Source organism: Ranitomeya imitator, chromosome 2 (genome assembly GCF_032444005.1).
Source record: "Ranitomeya imitator isolate aRanImi1 chromosome 2, aRanImi1.pri, whole genome shotgun sequence".
In the NCBI taxonomy this organism is placed as follows: domain Eukaryota; kingdom Metazoa; phylum Chordata; class Amphibia; order Anura; family Dendrobatidae; genus Ranitomeya; species Ranitomeya imitator.
Genome location: NC_091283.1, coordinates 645536055 through 645560473, shown reverse-complemented (window position 1 = coordinate 645560473; position 24419 = coordinate 645536055). Strand labels below are relative to the sequence as shown.

Genomic DNA, 24419 nt, shown 5'->3' with positions numbered 1-24419 from the left:
ACCAGGCCACTGCTGGCCGTGTTACCCTGGAACCAATTTAAAAGTGCCTATAGTCAGCCCAATTTTGTTATGTTAGGCCTTCGAAGACTGTCTGCCGTCACTCCTTCCACTAGACTTCCACTGACCATACACTGCTGCCCATGTACCCCTGGAACCAATTTAAAGTGCCTACAGCCAGCCCAATTTTGTTATGTTAGGCCTTGGAAGCCTGTCTGCGGTCACTCCTTCCACTAGACTTCCACTGACCAGACCACTGCTGCCCATGTACCCCTGGAACCAATTTAAAAGTGCCTACAGCCAGCCCAAGTTTGTTATGTTAGGCCTTCGAAGCCTGTCTGCGGTCACTCCTTCCACTAGACTTCCACTGACCAGACCACTGCTGCCCGTGTACCCCTGGAACCAATTTAAAAGTGCCTACAGCCAGCCCAAGTTTGTTATGTTAGGCCTTGGAAGCCTGTCTGCGGTCACTCCTTCCACTAGACTTCCACTGACCAGACCACTGCTGCCCATGTACCCCTGGAACCAATTTAAAAGTGCCTACAGCCAGCCCAAGTTTGTTATGTTAGGCCTTCGAAGCCTGTCTGCGGTCACTCCTTCCACTAGACTTCCACTGACCAGACCACTGCTGCCCGTGTACCCCTGGAACCAATTTAAAAGTGCCTACAGCCAGCCCAAGTTTGTTATGTTAGGCCTTGGAAGCCTGTCTGCGGTCACTCCTTCCACTAGACTTCCACTGACCAGACCACTGCTGCCCGTGTACCCCTGGAACCAATTTAAAAGTGCCTACAGCCAGCCCAAGTTTGTTATGTTAGGCCTTGGAAGCCTGTCTGCGGTCACTCCTTCCACTAGACTTCCACTGACCATACACTGCTGCCCATGTACCCCTGGAACCAATTTAAAAGTGCCTACAGCCAGCCCAAGTTTGTTATGTTAGGCCTTCGAAGCCTGTCTGCGGTCACTCCTTCCACTAGACTTCCACTGACCAGACCACTGCTGCCCGTGTACCCCTGGAACCAATTTAAAAGTGCCTACAGCCAGCCCAAGTTTGTTATGTTAGGCCTTGGAAGCCTGTCTGCGGTCACTCCTTCCACTAGACTTCCACTGACCAGACCACTGCTGCCCGTGTACCCCTGGAACCAATTTAAAAGTGCCTACAGCCAGCCCAAGTTTGTTATGTTAGGCCTTGGAAGCCTGTCTGCGGTCACTCCTTCCACTAGACTTCCACTGACCATACACTGCTGCCCATGTACCCCTGGAACCAATTTAAAAGTGCCTACAGCCAGCCCAAGTTTGTTATGTTAGGCCTTCGAAGCCTGTCTGCGGTCACTCCTTCCACTAGGCCTCCACTGACCACACCACTGCTGCCCGTGTAACCCTGGAACCAATTTAAAATTGCCTACAGCCATGTGTTATTATTTTAGGCCTTCGATGCCTGTCTGCGGTCACTCCTTCCACTAGGCCTCCACTGACCACACCACTGCTGCCCGTGTACCCCTGGAACCAATTTAAAATTGCCTACAGCCAGCCCAATTTTTTTATTTTAGGCCTTCGATGCCTGTCTGCGGTCCATTCTTTCAACTACTACTACACTGACCAGGGCACTGCTGCCCAAGTACCCCTGGAACCAATTTAAAATTGACTACAGCCATGTGTTAATATTTTAGGCCTTCGATGCCTGTCTGTGGTCACTCCTTCCACTAGGCCTCCACTGACCACACCACTGCTGCCCGTGTACCCCTGGAACCAATTTAAAATTGCCTACAGCCATGTGTGATTATTTTAGGCCTTCGATGCCTGTCTGCGGTCACTCCTTCCACTAGGCCTCCACTGACCACACCACTGCTGCCCGTGTAACCCTGGAACCAATTTAAAATTGCCTACAGCCATGTGTTATTATTTTAGGCCTTCGATGCCTGTCTGCGGTCACTCCTTCCACTAGGCCTCCACTGACCACACCACTGCTGCCCGTGTACCCCTGGAACCAATTTAAAATTGCCTACAGCCAGCCCAATTTTTTTATTTTAGGCCTTCGATGCCTGTCTGCGGTCCATTCTTTCAACTACTACTACACTGACCAGGGCACTGCTGCCCAAGTACCCCTGGAACCAATTTAAAATTGCCTACAGCCATGTGTGATTATTTTAGGCCTTCGATGCCTGTCTGCGGTCACTCCTTCCACTAGGCCTCCACTGACCACACCACTGCTGCCCGTGTAACCCTGGAACCAATTTAAAATTGCCTACAGCCATGTGTTATTATTTTAGGCCTTCGATGCCTGTCTGCGGTCACTCCTTCCACTAGGCCTCCACTGACCACACCACTGCTGCCCGTGTACCCCTGGAACCAATTTAAAATTGCCTACAGCCAGCCCAATTTTTTTATTTTAGGCCTTCGATGCCTGTCTGCGGTCCATTCTTTCAACTACTACTACACTGACCAGGGCACTGCTGCCCGTGTACCCCTGGAACCAATTTAAAATTGCCTACAGCCATGTGTTATTATTTTAGGCCTTCGATGCCTGTCTGTGGTCCCTCCTTCCACTAGGCCTCCACTGACCTGTCTACTGCGGCCCGTGTACCCCTTGAACCAACCTAATAAAATATTTAAAAAATTAATTTGATTATAAAAAATAAGATCGTGTTGAGATCTCAAATGCAGACATTTTAACAATCAAAACAAACACACAACAAATATCTGGAACTGTACTACAAAGGTCCAACAGCTACAATTTCTTTCTCCTGCAAGAAGTTAACTGAAAGTTTTTTGGAGTTGTTAACACAGATATGGCATCCACCGAGTGTTGTCCTGTCGCGTCTCCTTTAAATTATTTCCAATAAGATGTTAAACTATTAATTTAATAAAATCAATAATTAAAAAAATAATTGAGTAAGTCAAAAGCACATTGCAAATAAACATTAATTACAAATCAAGAAGCATGGCGCGTCCGAGGGTGAGTAGATACCGAATAAGAATATAATCACCCTCGGACGCGCAATGCTTATTTACAACAGCCTTCCTTCCTAAGAATCAGCCCTTCCGTGGTGTAGAGAGAGGTTGTGTTACACTCCAAGGTGTTCCCCAGGTTGCCTTTCCTGAGCTTCTATCTTCAGGCTCTCATTAAATTGTGGTTAAATGGAACAACTGCATTTGGCGTACTAGTTGGTTTGGGGCCTACTATCGGTGTCTGCCACTCCTTGCTGTTCTCCTGGTTTCCTGTCCTGAAATTCCATTTTCAGCCTCTCGTTAAGTAGTTGTTAATGTTAGACTGCATTTGGCCTACTAGTTGGGTTGGGGCCTACTATCGGTGTCTGCCACTCCTTGCTGTTCTCCTCCACTGAACAAAGCTGTGCCGCCTGTTTACTACGGTTGCCAATTTTGAACTGCATTTCGACTACTTACTGATTTGGCCCTACTCTCTGTGTCAGCCTCTCATTCCAGTTGTCCTCCACTGCAATGCCCCCTGGTTATTCCTGTGTTACCAATTTTGAACTGCATTTAGCCCACTTTCTTCTTTGGGCCTATATCTGTGTTTCCACTTCATCGTGCCCATTGCCCAGCCAGTGATAGATGAGTCTGCTGGTACATTGACCCATAACGCAACATTCCCCGTGCACGCTACACAACAACATTGTGACCCTGCTGAAAGTCAGGTTGCTCTTCCCGCATACCATACCACCTTACACGGGGACAAAGAGGAAGGTGCAGATGAAAGTGCAGGTTCCTTCATCAGGTGGGGGGAGGAATACTAGTTGGCGACGTCACTGGCACAGGGCCTCTCATAGTACGCAAAAGTGTTGCTGCCGGTGGGAGGCGCCCCCGCCGTGCAAACACACCGCTGTACTTTGAGGGGCCCTGTGCCAGTGCCAATGCCAACGAGTGGGCCCCCCCCTGCTTGCTCAGGATCACAGCACTTGCAAAGTTGAAATACTTACCTCTCCCTGCTCCACTGCCGTGACGTGGTCCAGATTTACTGGGCCCACTAATTACTTGAACCAGCCCTACCCCCCACAACTTTAGCCAAATGACCCCCAATTTCAAATGCCTTCCAATTATTTTAAGGTAAATTACGCTTGACAAGCTTCATTAAGAAGAATGGATGGTTTTGACATTAAAATGGGCACTCTAGGTGTTTTCCTGGCCCCCACTCACTGCCGACTATGCTGCCCCATTGACTTGCATTGGGTTTCGTGTTTCGGTCGATCCCGACTTTACGTCATAATCGGCCGATTTCACTCGACCCGACTTTGGACATAGTCGGGTTTCGCAAAACCCGGCTCGACTCTAAAAAGGTCAAGGTCGCTCAACTCTACTTTTCTCCCCTGACATCATCTGTGGGGCGGAGAGTCGGAAGCTGTCATACATATTAGGCTGTTGTCTGAACCTGTTGATATCTGCTGGTTAGGCCAAAATTAGTCTAATGTGTATAGGGGACTTTAAGCTTGAGGGCTCTAAAAAGCTTCACACTTCATTCATTCAATAATAATCAATGATGTCCAAAAATGAAAGAAGCTATGGCACTTCACATAATATACCAACAAATTTGGGCTTACATTAAATGGCCGAAAGAAGAGAACCATACATAAGTAAATAATCAAGCATAAATTTTTTATTGTAAAGCTAATTAAAATACATATAAGAGAAAAGCTCAAAGACGTAAACAAAAAAGTATCCAGTAGGGGGGAGGCTAAACCTGTCCAGCAATGTGCTAATCCATTGATATCAGCAGCATAAAGTATGGAGTGTCCACAGGGTTAATGAATCATATGTCCCGAGTGCTGCACATTATATCGCAGTAACAACCAGGGTGTCACGCAGATAAGCATAAAATTATGACTGTTATGTAGTTAATAAATTAGGTCCTGAGTTCCATATACCATATAATAAATTATCATACTATACCTAAACACAATGAACCACTGGAACAGCTGGCCTGGACTGGATAACCGTCCCCCCTCACCCCAACGCACGTTCACCGAAACGGCCTCGGAAGAAGCTACGGGCGAAACGTGTGTTGGTCTGAGCTCATGGACTACCTTGATGTTGTCTTCTGCCACAAAGACTATTAATACATTCCTCATTTCATATCCTTTACCACCCCAGGATGATATGTGTCAATCACATATAGAAAATTACCTGGTTCCCATCTACAGGATAGTTGTGTTTGGTTCCATAGACTTTTGCCACAGACACAGCTACTGCATATGCAACTATTCCGATGGAAAATGCAGAGCCAATCATTTCAGAAAACATGCTCACATTTGGAGCGACAGGGTTTATGAACCTAAAAGAGATTACATACAGCCATCATTTACCTGTCCAATTTTCTTATACAGAACCTTGTTTCAAGAAGTACATTTTGAGGGACTTTTATCCATGCTGCTGTCTTATAAGTGCTCTATTAGGCCTAGAATGTAACATATGCTCTATATGCCATTTTAGTGATCAGATAATTTATTAATTCTATCTTTCCGTTTACAGAATTAAAGGGAGCTACCACAAAGGCACACAAAACTAGAAAATATGTATTTGTCATTTAGCTAATTAGCCTAATTATTTGTATTTCAGAACATGAAGTTTCATATTAGCGTTTACTACATAAAATGTCATATGTCTTCCTTTCTATACTCTGTAAAAATTCAAAACGCTCCTTAGTACTCAAAAAGACATACTGTAATATTCAGATTTCAATGATTTATTATGTACTCAAAAAAAGAATACGGGAGTCATCAGTGTTTTGTATCTGAGATTTATCAGTCAGAGTCACTTTTTACCATTAGTTTGTCATCAGTGATTTTAATGTATGCAAAAATATATGTGTGCTATCTGTGATTTTCCTGTAACCGTAGACTAGCATTGCTACTTTTCATCCATGATGTCGGTAAAAACGGACATGCTCCATGATTTTTTCCACGTACAAACTCTGATATGTGAACATCCTCATGGAAAATAAGGGGCACATGTTCTATCAATGACAGTGAAAATCACAGATAGAACATAGTCGAATTGACATGCAGCCCTTAAATCACACTAATTTTGCACAGTTATAGAAAAAATGCATAACTGCAGAAACCAGCAGCAGGGAGGAATAGAAATGTTCAGGTGAACATATTTCTTCCTCTGTTAAATCAAAACACATTTTATATTGCCTTGGGCATTTACTGTTTCTAGTGTGATTGTAGATGAACATTATAAATATGTAGTCATGGCCGAAAGTGATGTCACCCTTGAAATTGTAAAAAAAAAAGAAGTGTTTCTTTGAGATAATTATTGCAATTACACATGTTTTGATATAGATATGTTTATTTCCTTTGTGTGTATTGTAACAACACAAAAAACTGAAAAAAAGGCAAACTAGACAATTTTACACAAAACCCCCAAAATGGGCTGGACAGAATTGTTGACACCTTTCCAAAATTGTGGATAAACTACTTTGTTTCAAGCATGTGATGCTCGTTCAAACTCACTTGTGGCAAGTAAGAGGTGAGGGCGATATGAAAATCACACCTGAAACCACATAAAAATGGAAGAAGTTGGCTCAGTCTTTGCATTATGTGCCTGTGTGTTCCACGCTAAGCATGGAGAACAGAAAAAAGAGATGAGAACTGTCTGAGGACCTTAGAACTAAAATTGTTGAAGTTTACAACCCATAATGGAGCGCCCCCCATGGGGCAGTGGGGTACTCGGTACCGGGTCCTGCGGTTCGCAGGGGGGATGTCACGGTAGCTGAACCGGTCCATGGCCCTGGGACATCCATGTAAAAGGGAAAGTTCTTTAAAGGGATAAAGTTTGTGTTCGAGACGCCACCTGTGGTATTCGGTCAGGGTGACCGACGCTGCTTTAAGGGGTCCACTGGGGTGATGTTATGGCAGCTAGATGGTATACCTTCCCACAGGTGAAGTATGTCCCCAGGGCTTCCTGGTGTGTAAATAGTGGCATGGTGAGAGGCGCAGAGAAGAACGAGGACACAAGGTTGCAGTCTCTTTACCTTTACTGAAGACTTCAGCATCCACAGTCCAGGGCACCAGATCACAGGGCGGGCAGAGTCCAGCCGGTTTGGAGGCAAATCCAGAGTCCCTTTATCCAGGTGGAAATCAGTAGCCTTCCCTTGCGCTGCAGTGTTGTAGTTCCTTACTGCCTAAGGCTTCACATAAGGTCCTCACAGATGTAATGTCTTTCTCTCTGTCCCCCATATAGGATATTACAAACTCGTATGACTGGTGCCTTGAGGCTGTTTATAGGTACTCTAGCACGCCCCGGTGTCACTGTGCCTCCTGGGTGTAGGTGCGGACAGGTAACCTGCAATTAACTGTCCTGCCGGTCTCTGAAGTAAAGCATAATGTACTCCTCCTTCTAGACCTATCCTCTGCTTTTGACACAGTTGACCACCGCCTCTTACTACAGATCCTCTCCTCCTTTGGTATCAAAGACCTCGCCATATCCTGGATCTCTTTGTTGGAGTCCCCCAAGGCTCTGTTCTAGGACCCCTACTCTTCTTAATCTATACACTTGGCTTGGGACAACTCATAAAGTCCCATGGATTCCAGTACCACCTCTATGCTGATGACATTCAGATCTACCTCTCTGGCCCAGACGTCACCGCTCTGCTGTCCAGAATCCCAGAGTGCCTATCAGCCATATCCTCCTTCTCCTCTCACTTCCTCAAACTCAATGTGGACAAATCTGAACTCATCATCTTTCCTCCATCCCATAGATCTTCCTTACCTGACCTATCAATCGCAATCAATGACATCATGCTTTCCCCCGTACCGGAAGTCCGCTGCCTTGGAGTAACCTTCGCTCTGCCCTGTCCTTCAAACCGCACATCCAAGCTCTTTCCACCTCCTGTCGCCTCCAGCTCAAAAATATCTCCAGAATCCGTCCTTTCCTCAACTGTCAATCTATTAAAATGCTTGTGCATGCCCCCATCATCTCCCGCCTTGACTACTGCAACATCCTTTTCTGTGACCTCCCTGCTAACTCCCTTGCACTTCTCCAGTCCATCCTTAACTCTGCTGCCCGACTAATTAATCTCTCTCCTCGCTACTCCTCCGCTTCCCCTCTCTGCAAATCTCTTCACTGGCTCCCATTCCCTCAGCGTATCCAGTTCAAATTACTAACACTGACCTACAAAGCCATCCACAACCTGTCTCCTCCATATATCTCTGAACTAATCTCCCGATATCTTCCCTCACGTGATCTCTGGTCCTCCCAAGACCTTCTTCTCTCCTCCACACTTATTCGCTCCTCATCCAACCGCCTCCAAGACTTCTCCTGAATATCCCCCATCCTCTGGAATTCTTTGCCCCAACACGTCCGACTATCAACCACATTCGGATCCTTCAGACGGAACCTGAAAACCCATCTCTTCAGGAAAGCCTACAGCCTGCACTGACCCCGCTGCCTCCTCATCACTACCGAAGCAACCGCCTCACCAACACCGGAGCTCCTGCAACCCTCAACCTACTGTCTCCTTCCCCATAATCCTGTAGAATGTAAGCCCGCAAGGGCAGGGTCCTCACCCCTCTGTATCAGTCTGTCATTGTTAGTTTGTTTACTGTAAGTGATATCTGTAACTTGTATGTAACCCCTTCTCATGTAAAGCACCATGGAATCAATGGTGCTATATAAATAAATAATAATAATAAAGGTTCTTACTCCCTCGGTGTGTCGGCTACCGGGATTCTGTGCCTCAGAAGGAGGCAGCCTGTGCAGGGTTGGTTCACTTCTGGTATCCGCTCTCTGCAATCTGTTCGGCTTTCTATCTGTCTGTTTCCTAGGAGCTGCAGCACTTTAGGCTACACGGCTCCTATGCTTCCTTTCCCTCTGTCTCCCTGACAGGAACTGAACCCTTTCCCTCCAGATTAGTATGTTCTTATAGGGGAGTTCACCTAAAACAGGCTTAGAGCTCCCCTTTCTGGTCTGGAGTGTGAACATGTTGCATGCATTGTATTACCTGGATGCTGTTATCCTTCATTGCCTCCAAACGTAGCATCACTCTCCCTGAGAGGAAAGCAAAACTACTGTGACGACCAGGACCCTGGGGCGCCGCAACGGCACTGTAGCTAATCTCCCTGGATGTGGATGGCAGAGAAAAATGTATAAAAAGTTGCAATGCAGGATAGTCTGACTGGTGGATAAGAAGCCCCAATCAAATTCAAAAGAAATCCGAGCTGTCTCCAGGTATTCATTGTCCCAGGTGATTCCCAGACTACTTAACTGGGCTCTTACTCCCAGACCTCTGCCACATGTACATTCATCAATTGTGTGGTGTGTCTCTCTGTGCCTTGCATTTGGTTTGTTGATCTTTCATTGCCTGACCTTGGACCTCGTTCTGAAATTTGTCTGCTTAACCCATTCTGCTCTGATCCATTTTTGACCTCAGACTCCTTGCCTATCCCATCTCATGGCTTGTCCGTGAGAAGCGGCTTAGCGTCACATTGTCTGGCCCTCAGAAACTGATTATATAGGTCGGGGATGAGTGGAAGTGGGTATGTATTTTTAACAGTGATTTTGCTTAGTTCTTGGAAATCGAGGTAAGAACACAGACCCCATCTTTCTCTTTTACAAAGAAAAATCCAGCAGCTACAGGGGAGGAAAGATGGATATGACTCTTCTGTAAACTTTCGTTAACATATTCTTTCATGGCGGTCTGTTGAGGCCCAGACAAATTGTAAAGTCGAGCTTTAGGCAATTTTGCGTTAGGAGTAAGATCAGTAGCACAATCATAATGATGATGGTGAGCTAGTATCTCTCCCGCTTTTTCTGCAAACAAGTCCTTTGGGTACCCCGGCAGACCCTTCAGACTAGTGGAGCACATTTGTACAGTTCTTAGACATTTCTTGCCATATTTTGGGCTCCATTTAACAATCTCCTTCTGTCACCAATCAATAACAGGGTAGTAAACCTGCAACCATGGAGACACCAGTATCAATCCAGCAGGTAAATTATCCAAAACAAAACAAGAGATGGATTCAGAGTGGAGTGCTCCTACTTGAAGCGTGAAATCTACCGTTACCCTGTTTATCAAATTCTGGGCTAACAGTGTCTTGTCAAATGTGAAGATTTTAATGTGTCTGTCTGAACTAACTGTCCCTATCCCTAACTTCAAAACCAGTCTCAAATCAATAAAGTTAGCAGTAGACCTACAGTTAATGAACACCAATCTTGATTACACCTGGTTTCCAAAGGATAACAAGTTAACAATATATTTATCAGATTTTTTTCTGCATCTTTTCTCCATAACACGAAGACTGGCAACTCTATCCTCCAATGGCTCCACCTCTAGTAAATGGACGTGCTCCGAGGAAGTATAATAGGTAGCCTGCTGTTTAACATGTCTCTCATGGATTCTGTGGTCCATTTGTATGGCTTGGGTCATGGCCTCCACCAAAGAACAAAGGGCCTCATGAAGGTCCAGACCATCCTTAAGCGTTTTGGAAAAACCTTTGTGGAACTCGCACATGAGAGCTGTATCATTCTACAGAACTCAGAACTTTAGGGGACCACTGCTAGAACTCAGTACAGTAGTCCTCAGCTGTGTGACCTAACTCCTTGCAAGATTTATGATCTTAGCCTCAGCTACTTGGATCCTGTTGGGTTTGTAATATATCAGACCTAAACTGTCAAAAGTGGTGTCAACAGGGGCTTGCGGCGACAAGGAAAATGCCCAGGTCTGAGGACCCCCTTGGAGTAGGGACATGATTATTCCCACCTGCTGAAACTCATCTCCTAATGACAGGGAGCGGTGCTCTCCCTGTTTACTCTAAACTGGTCTTTCTCTCTTTATCAGTGAGGGCCATTACAGCTTCTGGAGACATCAACTCTACATCAGAAGGTACTGATGTCACAGCCACTGCCGACAGTGAAGGGTTATATGAAATTGCTCATAAAATTAAATATCTGACCCTGCAACTGACGTTATGATGACTTCAGACTCTGGCATTACTGAGCCATCTGAGTCAAATTAGCCACCTGATCACAGAGAGTGTCAACAGGCTCCATACTGGCAATAAAGAAAAACGTATAGGCCAGACAAATTGTGATGCTTGATAAAGACTGGTATTGCACTGTATTTGACAGAATAAAAAGAAGATTTTTTTACTTCGTTCAAGTTTGGTTGCTGTCCTTCTATTCTAGTAATGTGATGCTTAGTCACTTCTCATAGACAAGCCGTGATATGCGATAGTCAATGAGTCAGAGATCAAAAGCCAGAAGGGTACGTAATAAACACAAGAAAGAGACAAAGACGTAGTTAGGTAATGGTCCAAGGTCAAGAGGATAGTGGATCATAGCAGAAGGGGTTAAACTAATGGATGATCAGATCGAGGTCCAAGGTCAGACAACGAAAGATCAACAAACACATCACAAGGTAGAGAGACAAACCACACTATAGCTGAGTGTACATCTGGCATGTCTGGCACTAACAGCCCAATTAAGTAGCCTGGCAATCACCTGGGACAATGAATACCTGGAGACAATCAGTGCCTCCCAGTCTCAGATTGGCTGACCAAAATGTCAACCAACACACTGACGGCTCCGCAGTCCCTGCACCAGATTAGATGACTGAGCTGTCAAAGCACTGACAGCTTCAACACGCCCCTGTACCACACTGTATGACTGAGCTGTCAAAGCATTGACAGTTTCAGTATGCCCCTGCACCAGATTGGATGGCTGAGCTGTCAGTAACTGCATCTCACACAATGAGGTGTGGAATTATGATAAGTACCTCCTCCAATTGCCGCTGCTCCATTGATTGTGGAACATTTTTTCTTTTTGTTCTCTGCCCCTATGTTCCAAAATTATGCCACCCTGGTAATAATGGTGCAAATTTTCCCTTCAGTCAACAGGAAGTATGCCACATAACTTCGCTATCAGCGTGACTATATTTTGATTGACCAACATAAGAGGATACAAAGCAAACAGAGATCAGAGACCTTTTGTGGTATATGACCACAGGCAATATTTGCACCATTATTGCCAGGGGCCATAACTTTAGAATAGAGAAGCCCAGTAGAAATAGGAAAATTGTTCCAGAATCAATGGAGCAAAGGAAATTGGAGGAGGCACTCAGTTTCAACTAAAAACAAAACATAAAACAAGAAAACACTTGGGCATTTTGTATCTTGCAGGCACTAATCAGCTTTCTCTAGACCAGTTGTGCATAACCTGTAGCTCAGGGTCCACATGCGTCCCAATATGGCATTCTATGTGGTCCCCAACCACCTCATCATAGCAAAATATTATCAATTTCACAGAGAGGAGGGAGTGGCACATGGCATTAGCATGGGTAGGTACTAATGATGCACAGTGTGGCAATCCCTAGAACCAACATATACTGGCAGATTCTGTGTCTCTGGACCCTTATATGGCACTCCAGAAAGAAGTAGAGTAGTTGGTTATTCATGAGTGTGTCTCTCTTGATTGTATTTTATGGGAGCAGTTAAACACTTGTGTGTTTCAATAGCTCACAAACTACAATGGAGAGAGCTACATACCTGGTCTCTTCCTTACTTGAGTGTGAACAGAGGAGATGAGGACCTCATTCTTGAAATAGATGAGAAACTTTTAAGTGGAACAGGAACTTTCTCAAACATTTATGGCACATACTTATTACGTATAAGCCACTTATGTCTCAGATGATAATACCCTTAAGTTTTATTGTGGTCTTTGATTTAACCTGACCTCCAATGAGAAATGGTTATGTACCTCTGGTCTAGAAGCTGAATGTCAGCCCATTGATTTGGAGCCCATGTTCCTACCAAGTGGAGTTGACCCATGATGAAGTAGCAAAAATGCTTCCCTAGTATCGCTGCTACTGATAAATGGTATGGATTGCAGTGGTCAGAATACATATATTTGCCCTGTCACATAGTATCACTTCATGTATCTGGTGGCCCAGGGGTATATTAGTATCAAGTCCCTTCCTCTCCATTATTATATATTCATGGCAGTCGAGTCTAATATCCAGCCTCAATTTATCTAGTGAAATACTGATTTCTAGCACCCATTTTTATAAAATTTTACTATTTGTTATTTAATGACCCAATCATGATGATTTCTTGTTGGAAATACAATTAAGTCAACAATAAGAGTAAGGCCGGGGTCACACTTGCGAGTGCAATGCGAGAAACTCACGCTAGTCTCTCGCCTCAATACCCAGCACTGCCGCCGACAATCGGGACCGGATTGTTCAACTGCATAGAATAGAAATACATGCAGCCGCTAACTCCGGTCCTGAGTGCCGGCGGCAGTGCTGGGTATTGAGGCGAGAGACTAGCGTGAGTTTCTCGCATTGCTCTTGCAAGTGTGACCCTGGCCTAATACAAAGACTCACCCACTAGGGATGCTCTTCACAATTGCAGCTCCAAACTTCTTTTCAAAATTTACTCCATAAGAAATCCCTGTAGCTACTATTGTCTGAAACGAAAGAAAATAATCAACATCTCATTCATAGTGATTTCTCTCTTCTGAAACAACAGAGACTGGAAGGAAAAAGATATTGCATATTTAGTAATATATACATGCAAGCACACCAATGCACTGCAGCCATGCTTTCCATTTTTACTTTAAGCTCTCTGTGCAATTAAATGGATTGTTCGGTTAAAACAAGTTATGAGCGAGTATACTCGTTGCTTGGGTTTTCCCGAGCATGCTCAGGTGACCTCCGAGTATTTGTTAGTGTTCGGAGATTCAGTTTTCATCGCTGCAGCTGAATGATTTACATCTACTAGACAGCTTGATTGCATGTGAGGATTCCTTAGCAACCAGGCAACCCCCACATGTACTCAGCACGGCTAATAGCTGTACATTATTCAGCTGAGGTGATGAAAACTAAATCTCCGAACACTAACAAATATTTGGAGACCACCCGAGCGTGCTCGGGAAAACCCGAGCAATGAGTATATTCGCTCATCACTAGCTATCACCTATCCACGAAATAGGTGCTATCTTGCTGATTGATGGATGTTCCGTCACAAGGATCAGCACCAATTGGTAGATCGAGAAGTTTTTAAACCCGATAGAGAACTTTTATTTCCATTACAAAATGGTGTGGCTGGTTGAACGTCCAGCCACCACTCCATTAATTCCCTAGGGTTCTAAAAAGGAGCCTCACAAGGAATGAATGGTGCTCAGTTCTCATATGTGCATTGCCGCTTCATCCTCAGGGCAGTCCCACACGTCCAGATAATTCCGGGTACCGGAAAAATCGGTACCGGAATTATCCGTGTCCGTGTGCCCCTGCGTTTCTGTGGCACACGCGCGACACACGTGTGCCGCCCGTGTGCTGACTGGGTACCACACGGAGCGTGCAGGAGACAGTGCTCAAGATAAGCGCTGTCCCCTGCATCTGGTGCTGAAGCTGCCATTCATATCTTCTCTCCAGCAGCGTTTGCTGTAGAGAAGATATGATTAATCCTTTTTTTTTTTGTTTCTCGTGTTTAAAATCAAGATCCCTGTCCCCAACCCCCTCCCACCCCCTGTGCACCTGCTCGCTGTTATTAAAATACTCACCCGGGTCCCTCGCAGTGTCCTGTCCTGGCCGCAGCTTCTCCTGTATGCGGTCACGTGGGGCCTCCCATTACAGTAATGAATATGCGGCTCCACCCCTATGGGGTACGTGAGGAAACTGTCACCTCACGTAACGGAGCCACTGACGTGTGAAACCGGCCTAACAGGAATAAAAGTTCCCAGTTCTGCTGATCGGTGCAGGTTCTAGTGGTTGGATCTCCACAGATTGGCAAGTATCACCTATATAGTGGATAGGTGATAACTTGTTTTAAGCGGACAACCCTTTAAAATGGATGTACGGGAATAGAAAAAAAAATAACTTCATGAAATGTCATGAAATATACTGTAAATTCCTAAATAATACTTCATGAAGAAAAAAATGCAGCACTCACCAGCTGAAGTGAAAAGTTACATGTCCTTTATTTCACAATCATGCCATGGAGAAAAGAAAAGATAAGCAGGACGTGAAAGGAATAAATACTAAATTGTAAAGACCAATATCTTTTATGTAAATTAATATTAATAGATCTACTACTGTTTAGTGTTTTGCACTCTGCATTAGTATAATTGTTTTGTTTAAATCTGTAGACGTCTGATTTTAACATATTGCATATGCTAATATGTAAGGTCATAGGTCCTATAAAGGAAATGACCTGTAGTTAATCACTTCACCTGGACCAGTTAGAAGCGAGTAATGGCGAGACGGCCTTCGTCCGCCTCTCACCTCCCCCAGAATTCCTTTCACGTCCTGCTTATCCTTTTTTTTGTCCAGGCACGATTGTGAAATAAAGGACATGTAACTTTTCACTTCAGCTGGTGAATGCTGCATTTTTTTCATCATGAAGTATTTGGACATTTCTTGTTTTTCATGCAAGCACCCGTATATTAGCTGAATACTTGTACCACAAAAAGTTCAGATAAATAGCTCTTTCTGCCTACAGTGGTGATTTGTGTTTCCTAGTTGCCGTTCATTTTCTCTTTTGTTGGAATTCCTAAATAAATTTAATTAGCAAATCACACTTGATTTGCTTAGAGAGGTAATCACTATAGAATTAAAATGGCCGCCATCTTGATAAACTGACATGAACTTGTCCTAGAATGTTAGTACAGGGACCTGTGAGCACGTGCAGGAGAAGCTCCTCCTTCCTTCATATGTAGAAGGCTATGTGCCCACGTTGCAGATTGGTGTGCAGATTTTTCCGCACTGTTTTTGCAAAATCTGCAGGTAAACCGCACTACGAATTTACGGCGTTTTTGTGAGGATTCTACCTGCGGTTTTACACCTGCGGATTCCTATTGCGGAATACGCACAAAGAATTGACATGCTGCGGAATAAACAACGCTGCGTTTCCACTCGTTTTTTTCCGCACCATGGGCACAGCGGATTTGGTTTTCTATAGATTTACATAGTATTGTAAACTCATGGAAAACTGCTGCGAATCCGCAGCAGCCAATCCGCTGCGTGTGCACATACCCTAAAGATTTACTGCTGAGGTAAGAAGAGGCCACTCAAATATCTCAGCATCCTGCCTTTATATGGTATAGCTTATCCCCAGGTAACAGCAGCAGACCTTCTCCAGCACATGCTCACAGGTCCCTGTACTAAGGGAAGGTTTGTTCCAGTGTAACAAGATGGTGGCTATTTTAATTCTATACTGATTATCTCTCTAGACTATACATGTCAAATTCTGGTGAGTATATCTGGCCCGCGATACTGGGCAGGGGCTGCCCGGTATAGCATTTTCAACTGTATCGGAATCCTATATGCCGATACAGTTGAAAGCAATGATGGAGGAGGGAGCGTCAGGAAATTCTCCCCCTGCCATCATTCTCACTCTGAGTCTGCTGAGGCGAGTATTTTTTATGTTATTTTTTATGTTTTTTATATTTTACTGTATGGAGCACTATGTAGGACCATCATGCTGTATGGAGCACTATGTAGGGCCATTATGCTGTATGGAGCATTATGTGGGGCCATTATACTGTATGGAGCACTATGTAGGACCATCATGCTGTATGGAGCACTATGTAGGGCCATTATGCTGTATGGAGCATTATGTGGGGCCATTATACTGTATGGAGCACTATGTGGGGCCATTATATTGTATGGAGTACTATGTGGGCTCATTATACTGTATGTAAGGCAATGCAAGGCCCATTATTCTGAATGTAGCACTATGTGGGGCCACTATACTGAATGAAAGGCAATACAGGGCCATAACACTGTATGGAGGACTATGTGGGGCCATTATACTGTATAGATGGCAATACAGGGCTCATTATACTGTATGAACACTATATAGGGTCATTACACTTTTAGACAGATCCACAGAACACAAAGGTACTATTTGTATATACACATGCCACCATAGGCAATAATCTATATAGAATACTCTATACAAGTAACCAATGGTCATTACACTGTATGGAAGGCAATGCAGGGTCCATTATACTTGTATGAAGGACTATGTGGGACCGGAGATTGACTATGTAAGAGACTGGAACAGCAGGGGGACGAAGAGAGGCGAGTATTTATTTATTTTTTATGTGAGTCCCTTTGTACTGGTTGAAGCACTATGTGGAGCCTTTATACTTTATGGAGCACTATGTGGGGTCATTATACCACATGGAAAACAATGCAGGGCCCATTATACTGTATGGAGCACTATGTGGGCCATTGTACTGTATGGAGCACTATGTGGGGCCACTATACTGTATGGAACACTATGTGGGCCCATTATACTGTATGGAAGGCAAGTCAGAGACCATTATACTGCATGGAGCACTATGTGGTGCCATTATACTATATGGAAGGCAATGCAGGGCCCTTCATATTGTATGTAGGACTATGTTGGGCCATTATACTGTAATACTGTATACTGTACCGGAAAGTAATGTAGAGACCATTATACTGTATGGAGCAACATGTGAGGCCATTATACTGTATAGAAGGCACTACAGGGCCCATTATACTGTATGGAGCACTGTATGCATGGTCCATTAAGTTTGGCTCTCTGTGTATTTGAGTTTGACATCCCTGCTCTAGACAAAAGAATTTAAATTTTCTTTATTTTTCCTATTCCTGGAGAATCCCTTTAACGAATAAACATACTATTAACTGTTCTTTTAAACCCTGCAATTTGCAGACACCCCACTACCTGGCATGATTCGACATGTGGGTTAAGGAAGTGAGGAGATTTTGGCACTCTGACATACCATTATGTCCTGTCAACACATTATAGCCTACAACATTTGCTCCATCATTAACATTCCCATATGGCTTCCTTCCTCCATTTGTTGCACTAGATTAGAACCCTTCATCAGTCTTATTTGTGACAATAACTAGAAAATATATTACAATCCCATAGTTGGCATCATGGAAATGTACGGCATTCAAGTGCGGGCCTATGGGGAGATGTGTGGGGTACCTCTGTCTCCCTCTTCCCATTCCCCTCCACCTTTTTTCTTTCTCTTCTTTTTTCCTACTTCACACTTTCCTTCTTCCTTCCTTTAGAATGTGTTTTTCTGGTAGTAATTGTTTGAATTATTCCTTGCTATTAACAAGTATTGCTTCATTGCCATAATTAATGTGTGATTCTTATATCACTTACAACATTTTAGGTGACTATATATTTGCTTTATACACTGTTCTCTTTGGCAATGGGACCAAATCAATGATCTGTATTGATTTGCCAATATGTGTGGGTAATATTCCACATTTATTACCATATTTATTTCCTTTTATTTGTTTACTAATGAAACTTGAGTCAACCATACACAATTATACACAACTAGATGGAGGCCCGATTCTAACGCATCGGGTATTCTAGAATATGTATGTAGTTTGTTTATGAAGTTTTCAGAATAATGCAATTTATACACAGGATTCGGCTGGCCGGGCGCGACCAATTAGCGAAGCGTGGTTCAAATTCCGCGCCAATTCACGGCCGAACTGCGCCTGTCGCTGATTGGTCATGCCCGGCTGCAAACAATCAGTGAAGCCAGGGCCTGCTCCAGGTTTTTGAGGGCCCCAGGCGAAAGAGTCTCAGTGGGCCCCCCTCTTTAACACATACAACGATTCATGATGCACAGATACAGCAGAGAAATATAGCACAGCCAAGTAGCATGTAACACAGCCCACGTAGTATATAACACAGCATACGTAGCATATATGCACAGCCCACGTAGTATATAACACAGCCCACGTAGTTATAGCACAGCCCACGTAGTTATAGCACAGCCCACATAGTATATAGCACAGCCCACGTAGTAAATTGCCCAGCCACGTAGTATATAGCACAGCCCCATAGTATATAGCACAGACACGTAGTCTATTGACCAAGCCACATAATATATTGCACAGCCACGTAGTATATAGCACAGAGACGAAGTATATAACACAGCCCATGCAGTATATAACACAGGCCACGTAGTGTAGAGCACAGCAATGTAGTATATTGCCCAGCCACATAATATATATTCCACAGTCACGTAGTATATAGCACAGAGACGTAGTTTGTAACACAGCCCATGCAGTATATAACACAGCCCATGCAGTATATAACACAGCCCACGTAGTATATTGCCCAGCCACGTAATATATTGCACAGCCATGTAATATATTGCACATCCATGTAGTATACAGTACAGAGACATAGTATATAACACAGCCCATGCAGTATATAACACAGGCCACGTAGTATAGAGCACAGCGATGTAGTATATTGCCCAGCCACGTAATATATATCACAGCCACGTAGTATATAGCACAGAGACGTAGTATATAACACAGCCCACACAGTATATAACACAGCCCACGTAGTATATATCACAGCCCATGTAGTATATAGCAATGTGGGCACCATAAAAAAAAGAATTAAAATAAAAAATAGTTAACCTGTATACTCACCTTCTGTCACCCAGGCATTTACCGATGCTCCTCACGACGCTCTGGTCCCAAGAATGCATTGCGGTCTCGTGAGATGATGACATAGCAGTCTCGCGAGACCGCTACGTCATCATCTCGCAAGACTGCAATGCATGGACCGGAGGGTCGCGAGGAGCAGCGGGAAAGGCTATGGAAGGTAAGAATATAATGATTTTTTATTTTGTTTATTATTTTTAACATTAGATCTTTTTACTATTGATGCTGCATAGGCAGCATCAATAGTAAAAAGTTGATCACACAGGGTTAATAGCAGTGCTAACGGACTGCCTTACATCGCGGCATAACCCCTGTGTGTGCTGACTGGAGGGGGCATTGACAGAGAGTAGGAAGGGGCGAATTTGCGGCCAGACTGTGCCCGTCGCTGATTCAGCAACGTGGGATTTCCGTGACAGACAAACAGACAGACGGAAGTGACCCTTAGACGATTATATAGTAGATTACTTGTCTGACAATTGCACCGAAAGTAACCACAAACTTACCACGATAATTTCTATAGGAATCGGCACCGGGAGCCTATGCTTGAATCTTTCATTGAATTCCTTTACCGCCACACATACTAGAAATGCCAGCAGCCCAGCAATAAAGTCACATATGTTGGTTTGAGCAATATTCTTGAAGATGTCAACAAGTGTCTAAACACACAAAAAAATTCATGATAAAGAAAATAAATAAAAATGTAAAATTTCAATGCAGCAATTTCCAATTTTCGTGATTCGCATAATGTCTAGTTCCAGTCTTGTACCATTGGCTCTATGCCCATGAACACGTGCCTGACATGTATGTTATATAGGTACCAGTATATTGATTTACTAAATGCCACTTGCATGTAAAATAAATTATTCCTTTATGGCTGGGAAGATTTTCAACCAGATTTTGGAACTTCACTTCTGAGATTTGCAACCATAGAGGTGGAAGAAGAGGATTTGGAATGCCTTATTACTCCCCTTTGATGATGCTGTAGGAATTGAATACTTGCTGACAAGTCCTAATGAGGACCTGACCAATGAGGGATACCCAGCAGAGGGATTCTTTGTAATCAGCTTTTTCAAGAGCTTGTGATTGCAGATGCAAGAAGTAACCAGGGCTAGAATGGGGTAGTTCTTCAATCATGATAAATCTAACGAGGCATCAAGGGATGGCTATTATTAGTTTGTCAGTGTAAGTAGGAGGACCGGGCCTCGGGCACCTGTTATGCGCCGGGTCTGGAACTGTCGAGACTGCATCCCAGATTGTCCGGGGGATAGAGTAGAAGACCGGACAGATGTTGTCACCCGGAAGCAGGGGGCGTGGCAAATGAGAAAGCGCGTGCAGCGACCAGCAGTTTTCCACTGGCGGTGACTAAGCAGGTGTGTTCCGCTGGGTGTGCAGCAGCCCCGCAACGTACCGCGGTCGGCTGTATACGAGCAAACTGCTGAACCCAGCAGCAGAAAAGCCGTGGGCCCCCTTAAGTTCAGTGCCGCCCGCGCTCGGGCATCGGAACGAGGGTCGTGTTCAGGACTGTTCTTTGTGGCCCTCTTTGCCGGACAGCACACCGCAGACTCCTCTTGTTAATAGACTGTACGCAATTTCCTTGACTTTGGCTGCAAAAGTTTATGGACTAATTGGCTCAACGGGTAAAAACTGGAGACTGCCCTTTGCCACCAGAAGATATACCGTGTGCTGTGGAATCTCCTCTGAGGACATTACACCGGTCGTTGCTGGGACTGCAACCTTCATCGGATCATCCATGGCCGAGGAAGCCACGAACACGATCAGTTGATTGTGTGGACAGTTATTACATTGTGTTTGCTATTTCCCTATCTTTTACCCCTTTAACTGTTCATCTCCCTGCGAGGAGTATCTTTACTGTTAAAATAAATTGTTAACCCTTGCTCTGCCTTTCTTGCGTCACTGCATCCCGCAACCTGCTTACACTTGGCATAGTCGGCAGGATGCAGTCCACAAGCACAGAAGTGGCAGACCAGGTGGTCATGGGTGCCCCAAGGACCAATTTAGCTCTGGAGGCCATGCTCAGCAATGTTCCAAACTTTACTGGGAGCTATTTGCTGCTATGGGACTGGATTGAGCAGGTCAAAGGAATGCTGAGGATGCACCCTATGACACCTGCTATGCAGGCAGAGATTGCTGTGATGGCCCTGGATAGGGAAGTCAGATGTTCTGTTATGTTTCGGCCCCCACATGAGCGGAACACTTTCACTAAGGTGTTACAAATTTTGGAGGAGATGCATGGGGACCCCACGGATGTCGGAGAATTGCGCATGCACTTGTTTAGCCGCATTCAAGGTGAGGGGGAGTCCGTGACCCAATATATGAACACCTTGCAGGAGATTCACAAGGCCGTAACCAAGTGGGATGATGTGGGCGTGTGGCACCCTGAAGTGATTCTGAGATACCAACTCGTAGCCAGTCTCCGAAGTCCGCTGCTTAAACAGGCTCTGTGGGAGTGCTAGCAAATTAATTTGCACACGTCTTTCTTAGAGATTGGGGCGGAAGCGCACGTGCGGGAGCAAGAGCAAGGGACGGCAGCCTCTGCGGGAAAGGTTCAGAGCGGGGAGGTGAGATAGTGGGTGGCCTTTAAACGATTCCCTAACTGAAGTGAAGGAGAAGCTCTGTCCCTGGGAACGCTGCAAATTCTCAGGCAGTGGGAGAGGCTTCATTTGGAAGATGGTTCTCTGTATCGGAAAGTGCAGCTGGTACAAGAGTTGGGGGTTACCTGGCAAGTGCTGTTCCTGGAGAAGTTGATCAGAATGGTAGCTACAGAGGCTCATGAGAGAGGGGCTCACTTTGGCCCGGAGAAGACATTTCAGTGGCTACAGAAGTTGGTCTACCATCCCCCAATTGAAGACTGCTGTAGAAGAAGCCTACAAGCAATGTCGAAGCTGCAAACTGATTAACCCTCAAGAACAGAGAGCCCCCACACAGACCATTGTGACATCCGCTCCATTAGAGTTACTGTTGATCGACTACTTAACCGTGGGCCCAGCTCATCTGGGATATGAACACTGCTTAGTGATGATCGACCACTTTACCAAATTTGCTGTGGTGACTCCCACTCGAGATCAGACTGCTGAGTCAGCTGCACAAGCGATTACAGAGTTAGAAATGGATCCAGCAGATGACTACCCATGGACGGGGATGTCTTTCTGGATCCGAGAACATCGACAGCGGTTGCAGACCCTTCCTCGACTGGTGCAAACCAGGCTTCGAGAGCTTGAGCATCATGAAACGGCGCCCCTTCAAGGGACAGCTCTAAAGGCCGGAGACCATGTGTTGGTCCGAGATAAGCGACCTCGAGGCAAGCTGGAACACCATTGGGAAAAGACTTCGTATCGGGTGAAACGCCGTGTTAGGTCCAGGGGTCCCGTCTATGAGGTTCAACCCAAAGGGAAAGAGAGGGCACTTACCCGAATAGTACACCGAAGTATGTTGCGTACTTGCCTGTCTCGAGACCCCGAAGCAGGGGAGAGAATCCCAATTGTCCCTTAGGATTAAAATATGAGTAAAGTCTATAACCACATCTACTGAACATTAGGACCACTATGATTCCTCTCAGATTATATTGCAGTAAATTGTATTTCACTTGTTTTACTGTAAGATGTGATTGTTTTCTTTAAATCGTTATTTGCACTTCAGAAATTTACAGAGCTGTGGGTTGCCTTTTCTGGTACTTACATATATTATTGACAATATTCCATTGTAGTTTTTTGTTGGGACACTAAGGAGTTGCTTTATTTGTGACACGAGAACCTGAAAAGCTGCAGCCGTCGTAAATCCTCCAACCAGTGGTTCTCCAAGATATCGGACAATAAAACCAATCTGAAGGACACCAAGAGCCAACTGCCAAAGGAAGGTAGATGTCATGTATTATCTCTTAGAAAGAAAGAATTATGAGATACTGTGAGAATTATCTATAATTGTCTTTAAAGGGGTGTTCACCTGTGAGACATTTTTGTCATTTTGACAGGATATGCAATCATTTTCTTAAAATACAGACCCCTCTAGAATCCACATTTATGAAAACAGGACACCAACATGCTAACTTTCAGGAACGGAAAAGTGCCACTCTCCATTGATTTGTATGGGAGATCTGAAAAATGTTGAGCGGTGAAACACACAAATCTAAGGCCTTTATGGCATCCTGCTGATAAGTCATGACTGTCCTACTTGGGTCCAACCCTTTAACTCAATTCATATTTTAGCACTTCCTTCAAACGGTAATCTATAAATATATAATCGTCACAGTTCTTTTTGGAATATCCCAAAAGCTTGATGTGTTGGGGGTGCATGAAGACTGATACATTGGCACCATACTATTCCGCTCTGCTGGTCTTTTTAACATATTCTATATTTAATATTTATGACAGCATTTACACTACATGCTGGAAAAACAGCGAAATTTGTAAAACCACCCCCTGGGATCTGTATATCTTCTTTATGAATTGTGCACGTAGTCTTTGACTGGTCATATTCTTCCCATATCATTTCTTAGTATTACGGATCAATATATTTTCTACTTTACATATTATCTTCTACATTACATTTTGCACCATATTTCATACTTTATATCACATTTTGACTAGTAATGGTAACACATTTCCATTTGTTTATTATCTCATTCTCTAGTATTGCTGGCTATCACCATATTATATACTAGTCAAATTCAATTTCTTTTTCTTTATCTCCGTTGGTTTACATGTTTCATTTGACGCTACTGTTACCCTTTATACAAGTATATTTTTACCTACAGTACTTGTCAGCATAATATCATTGTGCCCCTATGTTCCTCTCCCATTTTATATGACATTTTAACCTAGTATATTTGTGTCTCGTTGATTTTAACATTTTGGATGGTCAATTGCTCATTAATAAAGTTTATTTGCCCATTTGATTTTGGATAGAGCCATTTTTTCTTTAATTTAATAGTTTGTTATGGTTGTTTCTATTCTACACTTAATTGCATCTT

General features: G+C 44.2%; 1 protein-coding gene across 1 annotated transcript in view; it reads right to left on the bottom strand.

Moving 5' to 3' along the window:
- LOC138665400 (pendrin-like) overlaps positions 1-24419 on the bottom strand; it is a 201085-nt gene that overhangs the window by 71559 nt on the left and 105107 nt on the right. The window contains exons 6-9 of the mRNA XM_069752845.1: positions 23129-23293; positions 19936-20088; positions 13334-13416; positions 5134-5281 (exon numbers count right to left, since the gene is read on the bottom strand). Of these exons, the coding sequence (XP_069608946.1) occupies positions 5134-5281; positions 13334-13416; positions 19936-20088; positions 23129-23293 (549 nt within the window). The remainder of the gene's footprint in view (positions 1-5133; positions 5282-13333; positions 13417-19935; positions 20089-23128; positions 23294-24419) is intronic.